Consider the following 24,547-nt stretch of genomic DNA (forward strand, 5'->3'; position numbering starts at 1 on the left):
GATGATGCAATATGTAAACCCACACCCTGAATAACACTGAAAAAATATAGCATGAAGCTTTCCTGGGAGCATATGCAAAATTAAATTTTGCCACCTGAGCACTGAAGTGAGAAGGAGTAGGTTTAGCCAGGTTGTTCCTTTTGGGGAGCTGGAAGGAAATTGGAAGGGGAGAAAATGCCTAAGGTGTCAGACTTGCAACTGTGTGTAGATGGTAGGGATAGTAGGAGGGTAGGGTGGCAGGGATGAGAGAGTGGCTATGGGGGTGATTATCACATCCTTCAGCCAGTGCTGCCCCACCTCACAGATTTTTTTTTCTCTTTTTTTTTTTTTTTTTTCCTGATGGTAGAGGTAGCAAAGTAGTTTTCCATGCCAACAGGTAGACAAAATAGGGAAAAGATGGTGGATATTTTGATATTCCCAAAATTCTGATGTCATGAGTGCCATTCCTGTGTTTCTCCCTAACACCCAAGTGTATGCGAATTCCAGAGGCTTACTTGGAATGTCAGTGAATTTTTGACTGCATGCTTTGAAGGAGAGCTGTGTACCCACATCTCTCCTTATACCCACATCTCTCCTTACCAGAAGAATGTGTTACATGCTTGGCTTTATGAGAAAAATAGTCTTTATTGTTGAAGATGTTTTACTATGAAAAAATATATTAAAAAAATCCATTAAACCAAAAATCAAATAAGATTTAGTGAGCTTGGTAATTGAAAGACCCAGACGCCACATTTTTCTCAGAGGAATGTTAATAATTAATATTATTGTCATAGAAGTGCAAGGACTAAATTCCCCTGTGGCTCTCTACCTTGCATCATAGTTGACCTCTCCATCTTTTTTGTTTCTCTCTGTTTTATTTTGGTTTACTTTGTCAGTCTTTCAGAGAAGTATTTCTTTAGACTTAGCTTAAATCTTGCTATCTGAAAAGGAGAGAGAGAAGCTGACGCCAGATTACTGTGTAAATAAGTTTTCTTTTCCCCGATATTGTCTTATATTTCAGCTCCCAGGCCTCTACCTTAGCTGCTTCATCCCCAGGCAGTTTCTCACAAATGTAGTATGTAAGCATGAAGAAAATGTGGTGTTTTCTTGTGGTTTTTTTATAGCTACCGGTCATCACTGCAAACTAAACTTTGAGCTGTAGATAGGTAACTTAGTACCATAACTAAATACTGGAAAGTCTGGGGTTATTCAGTGCTATTGAAATATAAAATCAGTTATAATGAAAATGGGATACTGAATCCATGTTTCTTAACAGAAATTGTAACATTTGCTCTATGCTTTCTTCTGTTTCTAGTCCTTTTAACATTTATAAGAGTTCTTTTTACTACTTTAAGGTTTCATTGTGGTGTGCTAAATCTAGTGATGAGAAAAAAGTTATTGTTGGAGAGTCTAAGGCAGTCTTATTGGATAAAAATTAGGCCTTTCAATGGATATTCTCAAGTCATTACATTTTGCAGAAATAGAACTAAATACAGGTTAATTAAAGTAGGATTTAAAGTCAAAATTAAAGATACAGATGATTAGTATGGAATAATCCTGATATTTAGGATTTTTTTATTTAATTTAATTTTAATTACAATTAATCAAACATTGTCAAGACATTAGTTTTAATATTTCAGTACCATATAAATATAGTTATCAGAAAAAATTCTAGACTTTTTAAAAATTTGCCGGTGTCTTTGGGCATGTGCTAGTCTGTTTATGATATCTTTTAATTAACAGTCACTTAATGTATGCACTAATAATACCAAACATTACAGATTTACTTTTTTAAAGAAGTAACAATGGAATACTAACTTTTACCAGTTGCATAATGAAGCCCACCCGCTCTGAAAATAATTATTTTAAGGAAGTCTTTCCTATATTTGAGTAGCTTAACACATTTATTTTTATTTCTTTTTATGGCTATGTTTAAGATGGAGGTGTGTATGAATTTGTTAAACTCTGTAGTTAAAATCTACTTACAAAAGCAAAAATAACCCCAGAAAATATGTCTTAATCTTTCTTCAGTAAGGACAGCTGCAATCTGATAAATTACAGAAGTAATCTTTCCACAATAGTTTGTTACAAACCTATGGACTACATGGCAGCATGCCAAAAGTCAAACTGTGGGACTCTGACATCAGCCAAATGACTCGAGTGATTTTTAGCTCCGTAGACCAAGACACTGAGAATCCTAGATGCTGGTTTTATATCCAAAGACTGCCTTAGTCTGTCTTATTGCTGTGATAGGGTATGTCCATCACAGCACATTTTTGCTGGTGCTCCCTTCTGGTACGCTTCTCAGTCTCAGTACTTCCCAGGATAGAATTCTTCAAACTGTTATGTACTACACAGCAGTATGAGTTTACATGTGATGGTACTGAATAACCTGAGAGTTGTTTACCTGGCTTAGAACAATTTTTCAAGATATTTTTTTTTTTTAATGAAGTATCTCTTTACTATTTGAAATTATCTTAACTTTTGTTTCTTCTGTGATATTTTCCTCTGAAATGGTTACATTTACTCCAAAGCTATTGCTAGACTTATCAGCTAAAACTCTTGATAGGGCAATCTACCAAAACAATCGTGCTAGTGGGCCACTCTTTTCTGGCACTATTTCCAAGGACTTCTCAAAGCAGACCAGACCAGATGAGTTATGGTTAGCTTCGTTCCTGCTTTCTATCTCTTGAGATCTCTGCAGTTCCTCCCCTTCACATTTTTTTTTTTTTAATGCAAAATGCAGGTTTTAACATCCTTCTCAGTTAATATTAGAACTAAAAGCTCTTCAGCATCACCCTGTGCTAATATTATGCTGCCTGGCTTTTTTCCAAATACTACTTAAAGTAGCTGTGCAATCATGATAGTTGATGAGTATATATGCCAGGAAGATTGGATCTCCTCTTTACATATAGTATTGCATAAGGAACTTTTCAATGGTTTCTTGAATTATTGATGATGGTTAAAATATTAATATTTTTAGGAAGGTTTGTATATGATATTACAGCTCCACTATGAAACTTTTCTGAAGTATAGCCAGACTGAATTTTACTCATCAGATAATGTAACTGCAGCTAGGCTAGGCTAAGAAAGTGACTGCTGTTGTTGGGAAGAGTTGTCTTTCACTCTTTTGCCTCCCATAGCCATCCTATACAGTACAGTCGCTTCCATAGCAGGAGCAGCCACAACTCCAAGTTCCTGAGCTGAAATATAGAGTGATGGGTTGATTTTACAGCCTAAATAAACTGGTGTCACACACAACCAAGCTATACCTGAAGTCAAAGTTTATCTACATGCAGTCAATCCACTTGCTAAAAGTGGTGACTGTGCATAAAGTATTGAAAAAATTTTTGTAACCCCTATGAAAGTTTTGTAAGCCCTATGAAGAAGTATGGGGATTGTTTCATTTTTTTAATGCTATCCTCAAATGATAGACAACTCTTCAAAAAATCCCACTATTTTCATTTTCATTATATGTGGCATTTCCTAAGTCAAAATGCCAATGAATGCTTTCTCTAGTCTGTTATTATGATTCTTAATATTTCTGTAAGACAACAGCTGAGAAGTCTTTCTGCTAAGTTAATGAAATATTAGATGTTGAAAAATTTATGGATGATCTTGGATATGTTTTATCTAGCAGAAATATTAGTAAAACTATAGAAAAATATTGTGGAAATTACTTTTTTAGGACATAGTCCTTTCTGATGTCTCCATATGTAAATCTATTAATGAAGATATAATTTGCAGTCATCCTATATGAGGGTGGTGGATATTGTGCTTGTAATACTTTTTTCTCTCTGAAAATTCAAAATTTTAAAAATTCTAACATTTATGTGCAATTTTCTTCTTAATAAATAAAAAATCAAAATATACTGACTAATTAATACATATCTTCTAATGATTTTGCTATAAAATATGACTTTGCTCACTTCTGGTGGAAGATGAGCTTCTTTGTTCTCCCAGTGTAAGCTATATTCTGTGGTAGAAGACATGGACTATCTTTGTTATAGTATCTATATATGTACAAGGAAAATACAATTTGTTTAATTTGCCCATAGATAAACTTGAAATTCTGGAAGGATTTATACATACTAGTAATTTCTTTGACCTTAAACATAACGATATGGTTAAAGTTTCAGGGGTTTTGTTTCTTTACCAGCATCACCCCTTTTATAGCTGTTCACTGGCTTTCAGTACAGGAAACAAAATAGGCTATGGCAATACCAGGAATGCTGAGGTCAGTATGGCTTGAATGGTTGTGACGGTGAATTGAAAATACAGAAGGTGACTAAGTTGTTATATCATAGATGCTTGCCCAGCCCTTCTGATGGATGCTTCTGGCCCATTGTAACATTGGATAAGATGGGCTGTTGGAAAGGAGAACTTAGCCATCACTGAAATCTGCCAGCAGTAACATCCATTCTAAGATTCATGCAGGTGTACTTTATTATATTTTAAGCAAATTTTATACTAGTTCACATGTTCTGCGGTTAGTCAAGCTTTTGTTTCTTATTGTTTCCTAATATGTTTTGTATTTTCTTACTAGCAGAATAAAATCCGAAGAATGTCATCTTACTTGCAAGAGTTAACACACTATTTCCCCCCACCCCTTCTTTTTTCTTTTATAAAGCATTTGGGCATAATGAGTGCCCTGATCCTGGAGTGCCAATCAATGCTCGGCGTTTTGGAGACAACTTTCAACTGGGGAGCTCAATTTCTGTTATATGTGAGGAAGGATTTATTAAAACACAAGGAACTGAAACGATTACTTGCATGTTAATGGATGGAAAAGTAATGTGGAGTGGACCGATTCCTAAGTGTGGAGGTATGTGTAATATTTCTTTCTGATCCAGGAAAACTTCCTGTAATGTCTTGTAAGTGGTCACCAAATGAAGTTCAGATTTTTGCAAAGGGATTGTGCATAACTCCTGTAAAACCTAGTCCTTAATAAAGGAGTCTAGTGAGGCATAAGCTTTTTTCATAAACCTGTTTGCAGGAGCAGCTTTTTCTCATAGCAGTTATAAAAACAGAAGAAAAACGCATAAAAAATTGTCATAAACATCAGTAATGTGAGCACTGCTATATAACCTCTGTAACAGTGAAGGCTCATCTGAGAAACCTATTAGGACTGGAATGGGAATAGTTTACTCTGTTCATACTTTCAGATAGCTCTCAATTGGCACTGGTGGAACTACAATTTCCCAAAGACATTTTGTCTTTGAAAGGATCAATCCTGTCTTTTTTTAAAATTCTTTTTAAAGCATGTATTTGTCCAATTTGAGAATCTGTTTAAAGCAATGAGCTTCAGTGCTAGCAATGCACCACTAATACTCATCTCTGCATTTTTGAATTCCATTCCAATCAGTATCATGACTGGCCTTGTTAATATCTGGGAGAATGAAATAGCAGGGAAGAAGAACATAAGAAAAACCTTCTGTTTTCATTGAACCTTATTTTAGCATATTGAAGGTTTCTGTTCTTCAACTTTGATTTTAAATCTCATTAAGGCTCTTGTTCAGCTTGTCACTGAAAGTTCTTAGAGCAGTCAAGAACCTGTGATTTTTGTTTTGTTTTATTTTGTGTTGTGTTTTTTAAATTATTTTCACGCAGTTCCATATAGAAGGTTTTCTTCAAAGTACAGCTATTAACTTCCTACTTCAGACAGATGAACAATTTAAATTTGAGTGTTAAGTGATATTTTTGGTACAATATTGGATCAAAATGAAGATGTTGATCTCTTTTCAGATCTTAAGCTATGATATTTAAAACTATTTGAAAGGTTTTAGCAATCTGGTGCATTGCTTACGTTTCCTCTGTCCACAGTGACACCTAGGCTGGGGAAGGTTCTTGTGGCAATTGATCTTCATATTTATAGAAATTAAATACTTCCATACATCACAACCACTAAAGCACAGTGTTACGCTTATTTCCTTTGACTTGTTTATACTAATAGATAGGAAAATATAATTTTTGCTTAATTGTCTTTTTTAAGATTGCTTCACCAAAAAGGAAAAAAAAAAAAAAAAAAGAAGAATTAGTTGCTGGCAATGTTTTCTTTTTTTAAAAAATATATGATTTAATAATGATATAATCTCTGATTTATAGTTTGCTAGTTTTTATTTTAAATAAAAGCTTAGCTCTTATTTTCACTATGTAACTGCCTTCCTAACAAAATTTGCTTGATTTTAATACATGACTGTGACTACTTATAACAAACTGTGCATCCAGTTTACTCTTCTGATAAGTTATCATTTCATAGCTATAAGGTGGGTCAGTTTCCCTAGACAAGATTAGTATATGCTGTAATGTCCTTGCTTTATTTTATTTTAAGGTTCATGTATAACATTGCTTAAAAAAAATATAGAGTTGCATTTTCAATGTTACATTAATAATTCAGATTAATTGGAATATTGTAAAATACCTGTCCGTGCAGAAAACAGTCTGATCAGTAAGTGGTCTGATGAAACATATATTGGAATCCTAGAGATTGGGCCACTGGTGTATTTAAATTAGATGTGTTTATCAACTGTAGAATTAGATATATTTTTTTAATTTAACATAAGATTTGTAGACAAATGAAAATATTTTTAATCTAATAATGTAATTTAGTCTGCTGGGATGTTCAGAATTTTTATTGACTATGTACACATTTGCCTGTAACACATCATTCCATATAAGGTGATATTTACTTGCCTTACACACACCTCATAATTTCATTGTCATATTTATCAAGTCAAAGACACAAACTCCACACACTGACTTATGAGCCACTGAATGTGACTGCTGTGCAGTTTTCCTTCCACTGCAGAGATGTCAACTATTACAATATATAGGAGAGACCAGTTTAATAATAAATGTGATGTGGATGGATAAGGTCAGCATACTCATTTTTGAGGGCCATCCTGACCAGGCTCTGCTGGGGCTTCCTTCCAGCCCTGCCCATGGCACAGGATCCCATTTCAGCTCAGCCTGGGGGTGTTGATCCCTGCCTCAGCAATGCCACCAGAGTGCTGGTCTCCAGCCATGTTCTCTGCTGATCTCAGGGTGCTCATGCTCATCAAATTGCATTCATCTGATGCTCACTTAGCTGTCACCAGACCCTTTTGCTGTCACAGTCCAGTCCTCCTCACCTTATTCGGGTGGAGTTGGATGATGCTCTGTCTTTGAAGGCACTAACTCGGGGGGGTGGGGTGGGGGGTGGGGGTGGGGGGGGGGGTGGCAGGAAGCCCTACTTTCGCTGTTCCCTGATGTTTTTGAATTCGGGATTCCTGTTCTTATGCCTTTCATCCTTTTTGTGTGAGGGTTATATAGTAGACTTTCCCATAATCTCTGGTAATACTATGCTGTTATGCCTGTGCTGCAGCTCTAACCTTCGTCCTGCATAACTCCTGTAATGCCTAATATCCTGCTGTTCTGTTACATGGGTGATAAGCTCTTGAAAAAAGGGTCTAAAGCTATGAATCTACAAGATGTTCAGTGATTAGCCTGTCATCCTCAAAGATTTCTTCATACTCACATACAGAAATTTCCTGCCTCAACCCCTGCACCTTACTATACAAAGAAATGAATAGAAATAACTTTGTGAGAATTCTTAGATCAGGCTAAGATTGTCTTTCAGTATTTGGCATAGACCTGAGCTTGTCAAAGAGATTTTGCTTGATGGCAACCTCTAGTTATGTTATATTTCTACTGTTTTGTCTGTAACACACTAACAAGGGGTATGAATCTGCCAAGTAACCATCAAATAGAACTGAAAGAAAGAACAGGGGTTGAAAATCAATATAAAAAAGGTCAGGGAAACAATTCTTAGGTAACATGACTGAAGAGTTTTGTTTTCTGAAAAACAAGGCACTTTAAGGTAAGCCCAGTCACCCAGATGTTCTGAAGGGAAGGACTGATTGGTCTAGGAAAACAGCACGTGATGATGAAAGTCAAATAAAAAGATCTATTGAATCTTGCACTGTAGGCATCAGGAAGAACCTTAATCAGGGGAAGGGTAAGAAGGATGTTCATTTAAAAAACCCCAAACCAACAGCAAAACACTATATTGTTGTCAGATCCCAAACACAAATAGAAATTACTTCTAAGTTAGGCAATCTTATAACAGGCATTATTTTTAATATAATATTAATAGAAGTTTTTTTGCAGTTAGTTACATTTTTTGTATTCCAGAGATAATCTTTAATAGTTTCATGTAAATTTTATGAGAAAATGGAGCTTTGTATGAGTTTCACAATACTGTATTCCAAATATGGTACCATACTGGCTTAGAATAAGGCCATCTGGTATTCCTATTCTTGATGTATTTTGTAGTTTATAGGCTCCATATGTATTATGAATATGTATAAGTGGTTATATACAATAAAATGTAGGGATGATAAATGCTAGAGAGTTAACCTTTTTGTTGCTGAGGTGAATATGAGTTTAAATATCTTATTGTTTTAGTGGTATTGTTTGCTGAAGGTAGTATGAAAAAGGGACTTTTAAATAAAAAGGTGAGCAAATCGCTATTTTAAAACCATCACTGAGGGGGAAAAAAAGTCTGAATCTGCATATTTAGAAATATTTGCAACATATTGAATTCTGAACTTTATATAACTTTTAGAAACCCTTTTTTTCCTACACAGTAGGAGAAAGATGGGCTATTATGTCCTTAAAAATACAAACTACTACTTTACAACTGTTCATCATTTTATCATAGGAACTTGATAATCCACTGAGAAAAGTGAAGATCAGACAAATGTATGATAATTCATGATCTTCACTTTGAATATGTGTTAAAGAGAGAAAAATTAATATATTTTTGTAATGGAGAGGTCCAAAATGGTATAGACAATGTTATATACTGTGCTACTTGTCAAAATGAGCAACCAAAATGCTTTACAAACTATATTGGATGAAGGGAAAAAAAAAAAAGAAAAAAAAAAGACATAAATTTAAGGAATAGCAATGGCATTGAGAGAAAACATTGTATTTTTCACACTGGTTTTAGTAGAGACATGTGCCTGTCAACAGTACAGTAAGGCCTTTCCAACTTTTTTTGATACACAATGTAGCTTATTTATTTTCCTTGTGTAGCCTTGTATGCGTAGTGTCCACTGGAACAGTGGTATTATGAAAACTTATGGTGCAGCTTTCTCTTCCTGCAAAGTAAGATGCTTCTGCTGTCTGTCTAAATGGATAATTACATGATGTTAGTAATTGAAAAAGTTCATCATTTTCTGATAATTGCATTCATAAATAGTTATATTGGTGAATGGGTAGACTATACTCAGCAAGTTTGCCACAACGCAAAACTGGGAGTAGTGGCTGATATGCCAGAGGGTTGTGCTGCCATCCAGAGGAGCCTTATCAGGTTAGAGAAATAGGCTAATAGGAACCTCAGGAAGTTTAACAAGGGGAGGTGCAGAGCCCTGCACCTGGGAAGGAGCAAGGCTATGTACTGATACATGGTGGGGGACACCCAGCTGGAAAGCAGCTTTGCAGAAAAGGCCCTGGGGATCCTGATGGACACGAAGTTAAACATGTGCCCTTGCTGCAAAGAGGGCTTATGACATCATGGGATGCAGGCTGAGGGATCTGATCTTTCCCCTGTACCCAGAGTACTGGTGAGGCCACACCTGGAGTTTCTGTCCAGTCCTCGACTCCTCAGTGCAAAAAAGGCTTAGACATACAAAAGAAAGTTCAGTGAAGGGCCACAAAAAATATTAACATTTCGAGCATCTCTCCTCTGAGGAAAGACTGAGAGAGGTGGGACTGTTTAGTTTGGAGAAGAGATGGCTCAGTGGGGGATCTTATAAATGTATTTTAATACCTGAAGAGAGGGTGCAAAGGAAGTGGAGCCAGAGAGACTCTTTTCAGTGGTGTCCAGTTACAGGGACAGAAGCAATAGTAACAAACTGAAATACAGGAGGTTCCATCTGAGCATCAGGAAAAGCTTTTTTACTGTGTGGGTGACCAAGCACTAACATAGGTTGCCCATGGAGCTTATGAAGTGTCCTTGCTTGGTGATGTTCAAAAGCTGGCTGTGTATTCATAGATCAGGTCATGTGCTTGTTTAGGTAAACTCCTAAATAAATTCTGCTAGTGGAGCAGAATTATTTTTCTATCCTCCCTCCCACTCCCAGTAGGCAAAGTCCTGAGTTTCTGACCAATTCATTATGAAATCAGTTGAAGGCTGTCCCTTGTCTTCACTGGAAACTGGATCAAGTCTGTATTAAATCTATATGCAGTAGTAATTTGCGTGACTCCATCTTTCCAGCAGTAACTTTATGTGTTCATAGAATGGTTTGGGTTGGAAGGGACCTTTAAAGGTCATCTAGTCCAGTCCCCTCACCATGAGCAGGGATACCTTCCACTAAATCAGATTCTTCAAAGCCCTGTGCAGCTTGACATTGAACACTTCCAGTGATGGGGCATCCAAAATCCTTTAGGTCACCTGTTCCAGTGTCTCACCAACCTCATCATAAAAAATTCTTCCTTATATCCAATATAAATCTACACTCTTTCCATTTAAAGCTGTTATCCTTTGTCCTAGCACTACAGGCCTTGATGAAAAGTCTGTCTTTCTTTTAAGCCCTCTTTAAATATTGAAAGGCCATAATAAGGTCTCCCTGTAGCTTGCTTTTCTCTGGGCTGAACAACCACAAATTTCTTAGCCTTTCTTCATAGGATAGGTGTTCCATCCCTCTGATCGTTTTTGTGGCCCTCCTAACTTGCTCTAACAGGTCCATGTCCTTGTGCTGAGGACCCCACAGCTGAATGCAGTACTCCAAGTGGGCTCTCACAAGAGCAAAACAGAGGGGGAAAATCACCTTCCTCAAACTGCCGGCCATGCTTCCTTTTGCGCAGCCCAGGGTATGATTTGCTTTCTTGGCTGCAAGCACACATGGCCAGCTTGTGTCCAATTGTTCATCCACTGACACCCCCAGGATCTCTCTGCAGGAATGCTTTCAATCCATTCATCTCTCATCATCTTCAGAAGGTCTCCTGACAGATGTCTTTTGCTTTGGAAGTAAGTATTGAAGTGTTTTGGTAAAGGGCCAGAAAAGTTGGGCTCCATCCCGCGTAACAGTTACTTGGGAAGACAGACACCATAACGCTGAACGCTCCCTTTCTTCTTCTTCCTCCAGCTTATACATACTCAGCATGATGTTATGTGGTATGGAATATCGCCCTGGCCAGCCCAGATCAGCTGTCCCGGCTGTGTTCCCCGAATCTACCATGCCCCTCCAGACCTCTCACTGGCAGGGCCCAAGAAATTGAGAAGTCCTTGATCCGATATAAATACCACCTAGCACAACCAAAACCATTAGTGTGCTATCAACATGGTTCTCACACCAAATCCAAAACACAGCACTGCACCAGCTACTAGGAAGAAAATAAATTCTATCACAGACGAACCCCGGACAGCCTGGCAAAGAAACAATGAAAGCTCATCCTTCAGTTTACAAAATGTAATCCAGGGGAAAATTTCCAGCTTGATTCTGAGAGCTGTGTGTGAATTTTGAGGCTTTGTGAAATACAGGGTCATTTGGTGAATTTGATTAGAAAACTGTCATAAAACTAAAAAGAAACAAGTATGTAAAAGAAAAAAAGAAAAACCAACCCTGTAAGATTTTCCTTTAGAAAATGTGTTTTGTCCCTGAGGCTTCAGATCCTGCGAAGTTCACCAAATCTAATTTGGGCTGGATCAAATCCTTAATTAGCAATTAAGCAAAGAAGCTCATGATAACAATAGTTCTGTCATGCATTTATAGTTTTATAGGGTAATGTATTTACACCAAGATTCATTAGAACCAACGAAGTATTTAAGCACACTTCTAACTAGAGACATTGTGTTTTCCTAGTGTCTATAAGTTACCATATGGTTACTTCATTATTATTTATAATAAAGTTTATATGTATATATGCACATACACAGAGACACTGAAGTTCATGTTCTTCTCTATTTGTACAAATGAAGAAATCCCACTCTTGGCACATGCCCACATGCAAGAGATAAGATTAGATGTGACAAACATCCTTGGTTTAACCCTGGTCTCTTCATTCAACCCCAAGGCATTCATTGTGACACTTTCTACTGGAGTTTGCAGCTTAGAATCTACTTGTTGATACCTTTTCTTCTCAGTTGTATTAAAAAGTTCTGTTCTACAGAGTACAGTGCCCTCCCTTCAGGTGTGGAATTAGTATGGCCAGATTTTTGACATTTTGTGAAAATATAGCTAAAAAAGAGTAAGTAATTGTTTTGAGTCTTCTGAAAACCATATCCTCCTCTACGAGGGGATATAGTGAGATATAAAACTATGGCTTGATTATTCTTAAGCTGGATCGGGAACATCTACTTATCTAGTAAGTTCAATTCTTATTTATACAACGGAGGAAAAATGGGTAGCTTTATTAGGACTTTGTCTAGAATAAGGGATGTCCAGTGTTTGATACTGTTGTTAACTCTTGACAAATGAATCTTTCTCACCCAGGTTGCATCAGTGCACATCTGTACCGCACAACAGATGGTAATGGAAAAGAGAGCGATGTAAATGGTTCAATTTTACTGTCTGTTTTGTATGATTTAACACTGTCTACAAAAGGTGCTATCCACTTCTTCATGGCTTATACTGTGAAGAAGCAATGAATTTTGCTTCTGTCTGCCTGTGTAAGGCACTGAAATGTATGTTGCTTGTTTTCTTCTTTGCCTGACATTGAGGACATATTTATAGGTATGATCAAAACCATTTTATGACAGAAAAATTAATTTAAACGTCAAATTTGATTTGAGTGGCTAATACGTTTTGCAGTTTCATCTTCCATAAAACAATGAGCAATTCCTAATAAATAAATTAATTATAGGCTGCTCATCATTTGCAACTTTGGTCACCAGTTTGAGAATGTTTTGTGTAATGCTTTCCTCTTTTAAATGTTGCTTTGTTGATGGTCACAGAAAATGTATTTGTTGCAGAAAATAAATAACATAGTTTTTATTACACAGGTTCTAAATTATAATCTGGTATGCTAAATAAGGCTTTACAAGTTTATGCTATTGTGTTATGGTATCCTAGTGAAAGTCAACTCATACTGTCCTATTTTTCTAGACTTTCTTTTTCCCTACAATAGGATTTAATACCTTATCAGGTCCTTATGTATTTTCAGCAGAGAATGCCCGGTTAGGTCTATTTATAAGGTCACAATTAATGCTTACTCATGCAAAGGAGAGCAACTGTGAAAAATCTTTTTTAATAGCATTATTCCCAAGTCTCTTTTCAATACTTAAGATTCTACATAATCCATTTTAGTTTAAATAAATAAATAAAATAATAGCTTAAACCCCCAATTTACTAAATGTCCCTACTTGCGACAGTTTTTACTGAAGTGGCTGGATTCACTAAAGAACAGCAATTTGCAAGCACTTCCATGATTTAAGAAGTTTGGTTTAGAGTCAAGTATTTTGTGTTGGTTCCTCGCCCCCCCCCCCCCCCCCAGGAATAGATAGTTGAAATTAGTTATTTGATATGTAAGATTGTAACTCAAGAAAAACTTATCTTAGTTTTCTAGAGGAAAATTTATTCAGAGATAAGTTACTTTTCTGTCTTGTCTCCTGTGTATCAAGGAGACTTTTGTATATTTGTCTATATAGATATGTTTAGTGTTTTCATATATATGCATAAAAATATATAGAAAGCTACATAGACATGGTCTTTTGAGGTATTTGCGCTTGTGCTGAGCAATATATCTTCAGTTTACAACAATGAATATGCATTCAGTTCATAAGATGTCCTAGATATTTTAAATTGCTAGAAAAGCATTATCACTTGTTACCCATTTTGAAAATGTTAATACTTCTAGCAATCAAATTACTGCATTTCTTAGATGTCTAGAATGCAAGATAACTCTGTTAATTAATTTCTCTATTGAGGGAATATCAATCTCCTACTGAAAATAAACAAACAAAACCATGCCAAGCATTCCCATGGTCTTTTCCTCACCCGTCCATAGTTCTGAGGAGAAGATGATGTCATAAAATCTGACGACACATGCACTTGTCATTACATACACATGTAGATCCATTAGATGTAATGGGTTTGCATTCATGCATGAAATTAAAATCTGCACAGAGCTTCACAAGACTTAAAGCTAAAAGATCTGTCCTTTAGCAGTATTGGTTTTACAGTTCTTACTCTTCCTACCTGTGAGATTATATCATCTATGGGATAGACTAGCACTCTCCATAGCGAAAATCAGCACGTCAAACATGATTAGTACTTCTCAGAATCTCTGTTTTGCTCTATGACTGTCTTGACATTGATCAGCTAATGCAAAGTTCCCTCATTCTGCACAAGATTCTCTTCAACTATTTAAGAGGAATTGTTATTAAAAAAAATGCTCATCATCTTTGTAATACCTACAGCTGGAGAGATTATTCCTGTAATTAAAGTGTCAGTAAACCATTGAAAAATTTTAAACATGATTACCAACAGCTTCAGTTTCAATTATCTTTTAACACTTTTTTCAGCTTATATTTGCTCAATATCTCTGAGAGAAAAAGTACGTGTTATTTCTAGTAATTCTTCTTGCAGATGTGTATATTACAGTATTTAATCTATATTTCTCACGTGCTTCAAAAATATCAACTGATCTTGTACGAATGGTAAGTATGTCTTTTCATGAATGAGGAATTTGAACTGCCAACATGACAAGCGAAATGTTTGTGGTATGACTGGGTTCATGTCAAAGTTAAAAAACATAATCACTAGTTTCTAGCTTGATACTCAACTGAAACTTTTGCAAGTTTTTCAAATCTCTGTGTTCACAATTAAAAGCGAAGGTAATGACGCTTTTTAAACACTGTGTTTTGCTGTATGTTCTTTATTATAGGAAAATAGATTATACCTGTAAGAATACAGTAAAAAAGCTTTGTCAGAAATTATCAAACAGTTTATTGTACATAATTCAGTTGTCTCCATTTAATTCTGAACCCCACAGTATTTGTCAGCTTTGAAGCCTTGTTGCATCCTCCTGCAACTAGATTTTTTAAATTTGTTCATTATAGATGTCCTGTATTGAAAGTGATAAATATGAATTACATATAATAAGTCTGTGTTATTATACCTTTCTCTTTGTTTCATTTTTAGCTCCATGTGGTGGGCATTTTTCATCTCCAAGTGGAGTAATCCTCTCTCCAGGCTGGCCAGGGTATTATAAAGATTCCTTGAATTGTGAGTGGGTGATAGAAGCTGAACCAGGACACTCTATCAAAATTACATTTGAAAGGTCTCGGCTTATGTTTCTCTTATTTAATATTTTCCAGGTTTTACCCAGAAGCAGGAGTTTTATTAGCTCTGCCATAACATTAATTTGCACTATATCTAAGCCCAAGTAATTGTATTAGCAGATAGCATTTTCCAAAACATCTTACTACCTTCAGAGAATAAATTTTATCTTCAGTATAATTTCTACTTTGATGCACTGAAAAGTTTTTGAAATTCCTACCCTTTTGCATATATTTAACCCTGTCTGGCCCAGTTAAACATTTTATCAGTGTTTAAAGATTAGCATGTTTCATGCTAATGTTTCATTGCTTGTAACTGTATTGCTATGATGAATTATGAAGTATTTTTTTCTCTCAAACCCATGAAATCTTCAACTCTGAAAATCCAAATCAACCATGAAAACTGAACTAAATTTATCTACTTTGAATAATTATCAAAACAGCTGACCTTTTTGAGAAAGGACTGTTTGCTGTCAGGGTGGAATTCCCGTTTCCCCAAATTACTGCAGCATTCTGCTTTTCCTATATTACTGCCTGTTACTTAGGTCCCTTCCTGATTCCAGGGATTGAAATGTACTGGAGGACTTTCTCATCGTAGCAAGACATGGGCATTCATTTAAATGTGTTTATAGGAAAGCATAACAAAAAATGTAATTAAAAAAATGCTATGTATTCTACATATATTCAAGGATGTTTCAGATTCTTTTTAGTTGTAAATATTAAAAGGTTAGATAATGATCTGGTAAAAAAGGGCCTTTGATGATCAAAGTTATAGTGCGCAAATATCATGCAAGTACTTTTCAGTTGCTATTTATGCAGCATTGACTACGCTTGGTCACACTCAACATAAAAGAGACAATATCGCTTCATTTTAATACAATTCAGAAATTATTAGCAGGGTATGAAAATTACCATCTTCTATCAAAATTTCTCATTGTAATAAGATTTGTAAAAACTTCTCTAGTACTATAACATACACCTATAACAAACTGTTCACAAGACGTTCTATAGAATCGAAGGACAGGTGATATGGACACTTCAAAGGTATTTTCAATCTTTAATCTCAAATGAAAGATAGTCTTCCAAAGTTACTAGTACTGTATATTAGCTTAAAATGTAGGTTTACTAAATTTTTACTTATTAAAATACAAAAGAGAAGTGAATAACTCCCTCTTGCAGAAACCAGTCAAACTCATATTTGTTCAAAATTAGAAAAAAAAAATCAGTGTTCTTCAATGTCCTGTAAATCAAATAAAAAAATAAAAATTTTGGAACTTTCATTAACTCAAGTTTTTTAAAATAAAAATATAATTTCAGTTTTTTAATTGATCATTTTCAACTGCACATTTGATGGGGACAGTCATTTCAAAGTGAAAAACATTTGTCTTTTTATCTGCAAATTTCTGTACTAGCTGTTTTTTTCCTCCTTTGCACCTGAGTTTCATGAAATCTGAGTCTCCTGTGTAACTTTTTGTTTCTAATGTGTTAACCTTTTGTCATAAAATTGCACAACCTCTATTACTCTTGTAGATATGAGCAGTAAGAACAAGGTGTGGTCTCTTTATATCACAGAGCACTTCTATCTTCTTTATAAGATAATCTCATTATGACATTATGACACTTGTTTTTGCATTACTGCTCATTTTTGAACACTTTTGTCACTTGCCATAAATTGTACTGATATGCATATTGCTCAGTTGCAGCAGCCCAGAGAGGCCTTACATACATATAAGTGCGTGTATGCTTATGTGTTTCTATGCAGGAGTACGTGTAAAAATACATCTATGTATGTTCACAAAAATGCACTTAGATATAAAATTACATGTTTGGGTAGAAAGAAAAAGTTTATTTGATTGTTTGGGTTATGTAATAATCTTTATAGCGTACCAAAAGAAAACATTTTGGAAAGCACTGAAGTTAGGTTTTTTACTTAGACTTTATTATTTTTCACATAATTTAAATTTAATTTCTGAGGCATTTGTTATTTTGGCTTCTTCTAAAGACTTGTTCTAACCTGACTGTCCTTGTTCTGCTCTTTCTGCTTGCAAATCTTCAGCTGGACTTTAAGGCAGAAGGGTAATTTTGTTGAAATATGTGCTTTTAAAACTATACCTAAATGACTTTCCTATATGATTTTTTTTTAGAAGGTTGTATTTTGCCCAGTTCTTGAAAAATAAAGATTCTTTCTCTAGCCTTTCTTGGTGCCAACAGTAAGACTTGCACAATAGATGTAGTTACTGGAAAGATCTTTAATTTCTCAGCCAGGGCAAAACATTTATATTATGTCTAAAATCTTTACATCCTTTCTTTCTGGATTTTTTAAGAGGAAGAGAAGAGTTCTTACCCATACATACTTCCCACAGAGTGGTACCTTTACCATTACATCAGTTTATCACTTGGACAGTAGTTTAATTCTTTTTAATCTCCCATTTTCCTATGGTTTCTGTCTTACACGATTGCATATGTGCCACGTACGGCGTTCTATGACTGTATGCTGAAGTGTTCCTGTGTCATGGAGCCAGACATGTAGGTGGAAAGAAAGTGATCTACAGACAAGGCAAATAATTATAACTATTAATTTTTGCCTTTTCAGAGGTGTCATAATAACTTTTTCATATTTTGTTTTATGATCATGCATGTATACCTTAAGGAGTTTACTCCTGTTGTACAGGCATAGCTATGATAGATAATCTGTTGGATCATTGTTTTGAATCAGTAGCTTGTTATGCTGAATTGAAATGATAGAAGTGAGAAATGCAAGTGCCATTCTTCATTGTAATGAAGTGTTTATCATGAGGCCTAATTATGAGTATTTAAATGCTAGGGATGTTAATCAGCAAACTACTGATTGGAGTACTAGTCACATTTGACTAATGAGTATGCACTGTGCAGCAGTCTCTTAGAAACAAAGATGCATGTTGTAAATATTAAAGCAGCTTTTTCTGTTCAAATAAGATTAAAAAAGTGTGTCACCTCCTGTGTTCAAGCTTGTTTCACTCCTTTCTGCTTGAACAAATTTTTGTGAGTCGTCCATAAGAATACACTTCACATAACAGTGAAGCCATCCAGGTTAATTTGAGAATAGTGACCAGTTAAGTAGGAAGGAACACTGGAGTGGTCTTACATGAACACAAATTATTTTTTATTCAGTTTCCTATAAATCCCTACTGTTTTCTGACATCAGGGAATAACTAGGTGATATGTAAATGTATCAGATAAACCGAGCATCCAGAGGAAAGGTATCCAAGGAAAAAAATCATATAAACATCACCCTTATAAATTAAATTTTAATTGCTCACTTTTCTGAGCCAAAGAGCTAAGCAAATGCATTGCATATAATTGCCTCTTCAAATTTCTTTCCGTTTACCTCACTAAAAACGTGTGCTTACATTTTTTTCTTGGGTGCTTACACATTTTTTTCATCTTATTTTTTAGCTGTTTGTGATGTTGTATGTAGTCATTGAGCAACAAGTACTTACGAGAGGATTTCTGTAATGTCCTTGAAGACTCAGTTTCGTCATGTCTTGACTGGCCTGATAGTTGTTTTGTATCTATGAGGTCAATGCCTCTTTACACTTTCTGTCTCAATTATGCTTTTGATAAAGGAACTAAGAAAGCAGAGCAAGACTAAGTGATTGGTTCCAAGATTGCTTCTGTTTTATATGAATTAGTGGGAAAAGAAAGTACTGGAAAAAGCAAGTTACTACCTAGCAGCTTTTTAGTAAAATGTCATTGTGAGTTCAGGTGGGAAAAAAAGAAATTTTCCTTTCTCCTTGTTTCTGTAACTCCCTATTACTTTATTTCTGTGCTCTTTTCTATGTTATTTCATATGAATGGGACGTGGATAAAAGAAAGCACAGGGTTTGGAGGTTTAATTTGGCTTCTCATCTTTCACCAGATTCCTTTAGATCTTTGGGTGCAGACTCTTGGGACATAAATACTGCAATACAGAGTTCCTCAGTAAATTTCTGTTAGTCATGCAGTTCTTTGAATACCTTTCACAAAGCTGAATTAGGCATCTAAGTGAATCAGAGAGAAAATTAAGAATATCTGAAGGGTCCTTGTAGGATCCTGCTGTTAATTGTTTCTTTTCAATTCTGAAAGAGTTTTTCAGTAATCTGTCAGAGAGTCCATTAAAGCCGTATGATTGATGTACGGTCTGTCACAGCAAGAAAGAGAGAAACCACTGTCAAAATAGCAGACAGGTGTTGGGATTGTTGATACCACCTAACACAAGACGAGCAAGGAGATAGCTAACAGCACTGTCACAGCTTTTCCTTGAAAGAGACAGCACACATGCTGTCTCTAAACACCCATTTTGCTTTATAGTGCTTTCTAAATAGGATTTTAATTTTTCCCCCCATAACTTCTGCCACAACTTTGGACTGAGCCCCAACTGGCAAAAAGCCACTGGAGTCTCAGAGCAGATTTAAGTAATTCTATCCCTGCTTATAGATGATTTTAAGGTTGGATGCTCAGGGTATGATTCTTTGATAATACAAAGTATCTTCATGATATTTGTGCCAAATGGAATGTATATAATAAAATAATGTATTAAAATATCCTCTATATAATTTACTTAATTTTTCCAAAAAGAAAAATAGTTTTTTGCTGTAAAATAGTGTATGCAAGTAATATTAATCTTTGCTAACAAACTGTGTTTCTGGCTTTTGTTTTCTGCAATACAAACAAGCTCAAGGAATTTAAACTTCTTTATTTTACTAAGGTACTAACCTGAAATTTGATTATTGTATTAATTATAAAGGATAATTAATACTATTCTATTCATGCTGTAAATTGGAGGTGTGGAGAAATAATTAAAATAATAATATCAGGAAAAGAGCATATTTTTAAAATATGGCTTACTTTGTATGGGGTTATTGAATTTGTTTTAGCTGCTTCTTATATTTGTGTCTCTGTGTGTTTCCTCAATTCCAGATTTCAGACAGAACTCAATTATGATGTTTTGGAAGTTCATGATGGCCCAAATTTATTATCTCCACTTCTGGGATCTTACAATGGTACACAGGTCCCACAATTCCTGTTTAGCAGTAGCAATTTCATTTATCTTCTCTTTACAACTGACAACAGTCGTTCTAACAATGGATTCAAGATTCACTATGAAAGTAAGTAATTCTCAGTTGTATTATTTGATTTCCTCACCAGCACTTATCCTATCAATAAATACATAAAGATGCACAGGTGTTGTCTTTGGTAAATTCTTATTATTTCTCAAACTGAGAAAGGTTTAGTGATGTTAAACTGCAAAAGGCATGACCAGTAATTTCACTTACAATTTGATGTCATTGTTGTACTCCATGCTTTAAGAATCAGAAGATGGGAATGGGAAGCAAATGCCTTTCTTCTGGATGTTGCTTTTATGTTTTTTTTATTATGTTACACGATACATTTTTCTATGTGTAAAGCTGTATCACATCAGGAAGATTATGAAAATCTGAAAAAATAACTGAGTTACTGTTCTGACTGATGTACCTGCAGCTCTAACTGAATGGAAATGGGAAATGCATTTTACACTAGTAAGCTGAAAATCAAGCTTTGAATTGCTGGATTATGGATTTTTTAGGGATATAAAAGCCTGTATGTGTGATTTGTTCTGACATAAGGACATATTCTTTTTCCCTTATTAGTCATATAAATTACACTGCAGAAAGTATTTTTAGGATTTCATACTTTATAAATTGTTAAAATTCATATAAATTGATGTATTATCGTAACATTTACCTTTTCTGTTCCTAACTAACCCTTTTGTTGTAGTACGTCATATTTTCACGTGAAATAATATTTTTCTGTAATCACTGTCTAATTTGTTTAGTGAAGATCATGAACACACTGTTATGTATCCATTTCAGTTTCATACTTCTACTTGTTGGAACTTCCACCAAGCAATTTTCAGATGTTCATTATATTTTTACATTATTGTTGGCCATTATCACTATTTTTGACCGCTCATAATAAGGATATTAAATACAATATATGTGGAGGTGACTTTGCCAGATCAAAATTGGGCTGATTTAAACTCCAGTGAATGTCAAGTTTGGCCTGTTTATGACAAAAAAATGTATTATGATTCCAGAACAGTTTACTGCCCTAGCCTTCACCAGCATACTTCCATTTGTATCATCATCTGCATTGAGAAGAAGTGATGAGTTTAAGTTTTCATCCATTCTGAAGGTTGAAGGATAGCAGTCCTTATACATCAAGAAAACTAGATTAACATTGCCAGCAGAGACCACTAAATGCTTAAAATTATTGGCTAAATGAATAATATTAAATGGTAGAAATTACCCTTTGGGAATGTGAAAAGCAAAAAGAGGAAAGCTGCTCTTAGTACAAATATGCTTATATCAAACTGTTTCTATTAAATAAAGTTGGAAAGAAAATCTGAATTTTCATTATAAATTAATTCTTATATTTTATTATAAAATCTCTTTTTTTCTAAAATTGGTCACCACACCACAGTCCTTTTTACATTAGTGAAGAATGACAATTACATTTATGCTATCAGAGATCATTGAGAATACGCATCTTTAACATTTTTACACAAAATAAACCATTTTCAGTAGTTTGTTTTCTGCTTAACATCCTCTGTTTATATACTGACATCTAGTATTAATTTTATTTTTCTTTAATTCTTCCTTGTTCATCATCTTATATTATACAGTACAACCCAATTCTGATTTCCCTTATGGTACCCTATTCAGCATTCCTCTCTTTATCCGATTGAAAGCTGAAGTCTTTTATATGTTCTTATTTTCTGTGCTAATTATTTTATTACACACTGAATTTCTTTGTAAGGAAGGATATTTTATGGCTCTTGTGTGGGAATAAAAGGAATAACACCCATGAAAAAACTTACACCAAATACTTCTGATTCGCTATCTTATAATTTGCTAATATTCCTGGAGTTTTTTGTTTCTTTCTTTGTTTTTCCCTGATTCTTTTCTAATGAAGTTAAACACACTGGGCAATTATTTAAAAGATTTAATTTTTTAGCAGACATTAAAATTCTCTTTATCATCAGCTTCTCTTTACTCCTCTTTTTCTGCTATTCTGTTAACTTCTCAATATTTCACGTACCATTAGGTATGAGAATTATTTATGTAACTAATTGATCTATGTAAATATTTCAAGGGTAAATATTAAAAGAGATAGAAGACATTTTAGCTAGGATAAAGAAGTTTGATCAGGAAAAAAAATGAAGTCTGGAAATCAGATTTTTGAGTGATCATTAAAGCTTTTCAACATCAGTATCAGGGACAAAATTACTGAGGATGAAAATGTTACTGACATAGGACCAGACTAAATATCCTGTAAATTATGTTATGTTTTTCTCTGCAGCAGTGGCAGGATGCAACTTATTATCCATAACATCTGATAATGGTAAGACAGAGAAACTTAGTCCAAGGATAATTCACTGAAAATGTGTGATAATGAAGCTTCCCTGCCCCCCCCCCCAGTGAATTACTGATGATGATGATGATGATAATAATAATAATCTATAGGGTGTTTATGTAACTCTTTGTTTATTTTGATGTGTTTTGTTTTTTTGTTTTTAATCTAGGTGTAACTGTTAATACTTACTCTTGCTTGGATCCTGGCATACCAGTGCATGGACGTCGTTATGGACATGACTTCTCTATAGGTTCCACTGTCTCATTTAGTTGTGATCCAGGTTATAGGTTGAGTCATGAGGAGCCTTTGCTGTGTGAAAAAAATCATTGGTGGAGTCACCCGCTCCCAACTTGTGATGGTAAGGATGAACGGATTAAATATAGTGTAACTTAAAATACATATATTTTGCCAAATTACTATTAGTCAAAATAAGTTGAATGTTGGAGTTTGTAAAATCTCTATTTTTAGGAAAAAAAGAAGAGTTAGAGGAAATCAGTGTTATATATCTCTGTGTGACAAGGTATTTAGTAACAAAAGTAGATAATAATATATAAATCTTTAAATTAGTGGATTATTGAAGATATCTGTATCTGAATATATGTTACTGTGAACTAAATGATTACCAATTAGCTCAAGGAATGTAAGGTTAATATATATCTGCTTGTAAAACACTTACTACAAGCTACAAATATTTGTGTTTGGGTACCACCTATGGACACAGGTGTATTGACATACAAAACATCAGATGCAGTTTATTTATACCTGACTCAAAACCTACATTTTATCCCATTCCATGTTGATCACTGTGTTCCTAGCTTGTTAACAGAACTTGACACTCTCCACACCCTCCACACCACAGTCACTGTAGGAATTGATTCGGGCCACATTATATATTATGATTAAGCGTATGAAAGTAAAAACAGACAAAAATGGTATTGATTTACATGTCATATATTTTGGTATCTCCAATATCATTTAAAGAAATCTGTCTGAAAAAAATATCTAATAGTTTCAGTCATCTCTTCTTATCTGAATTGTTCATTTTAATCCATTTTCCCGCTTAGGGTGATATAAATTATATGTAATATTAAGAAAGTAGATTGTAATGATTATTAGGTTATATATTTGAGATAATTTCTGCTCAAAATATTTTATTTTTCTTTCAAGTATGGTACAAAAATATCTAGTGAACTCTTATGAGCTACATAGTGCACACGATTGTATATTTTTCTAAAAAGTCCTTAGTGTCTTGGGACACTCAGAAAGGAAAAAACTGAATTTGAATGAAGACTAATGAGAAAGCTCACTGAATCGTGTGTGATTTGCCATATGTGGAAGTATGTTTGTTTTCACTGTCTCTTTCTTTAAAAAATGGCAGGGGTTTTCTTAGTCTTCAGCTTATTTATTTAGCAAATGCTTTGATTTTTATATTTCAATATGTTGAACTTGTCAGTGCATAATGATAGCCAAAATTAGTTGTGGTAGAAAGGGGACCAACTAATCACTTCCCTGAAAATGGCATGCTGTAGTTCAGCAAGCCTGTTTCCTAAAGGATTCTGCTTCTCATCCAGGTTCTAGGAACGAAGAATTGCATGGTTCCCACAGCTCACAGTCAAGGGGACTATGTTTTGCCGAGTGGTGATAGGCACTACATGGTAACCATCTAAAGCAAACAGTATTAACATACTCCCTATGAATACTGTGCTATGCTGTGAAATAAACATATTGTGATAAATTTCATCCTCAAGATGATGAACTAGCATGCAATTAATTAAGTAAATTAGATTTTTTTTTTTTCTCTAGAGCACATTGCTAAATGGCAATTGTCCATTGAATAAATATGCTCTAAAGGTAGGATTGAGTACAGTTATTCTAGTAAATTTAATCAAT

General features: G+C 34.7%; 1 protein-coding gene across 2 annotated transcripts in view; it reads left to right on the plus strand.

Moving 5' to 3' along the window:
- The window catches only part of CSMD3 (CUB and Sushi multiple domains 3), a 720,137-nt gene that overhangs the window by 414,715 nt on the left and 280,875 nt on the right, over nt 1-24,547 (plus strand). For both annotated transcript variants that reach the window (XM_037381737.1, XM_037381738.1), the window contains 4 exons: nt 4,610-4,804; nt 15,108-15,246; nt 20,183-20,370; nt 22,827-23,015. In XM_037381737.1, coding sequence (XP_037237634.1) covers nt 4,610-4,804; nt 15,108-15,246; nt 20,183-20,370; nt 22,827-23,015 — 711 coding nt within the window. The remainder of the gene's footprint in view (nt 1-4,609; nt 4,805-15,107; nt 15,247-20,182; nt 20,371-22,826; nt 23,016-24,547) is intronic.

The sequence above is a fragment of the Falco rusticolus genome, chromosome 3, assembly GCF_015220075.1.
Source record: "Falco rusticolus isolate bFalRus1 chromosome 3, bFalRus1.pri, whole genome shotgun sequence".
NCBI classification, from domain to species: Eukaryota; Metazoa; Chordata; class Aves; order Falconiformes; family Falconidae; genus Falco; species Falco rusticolus.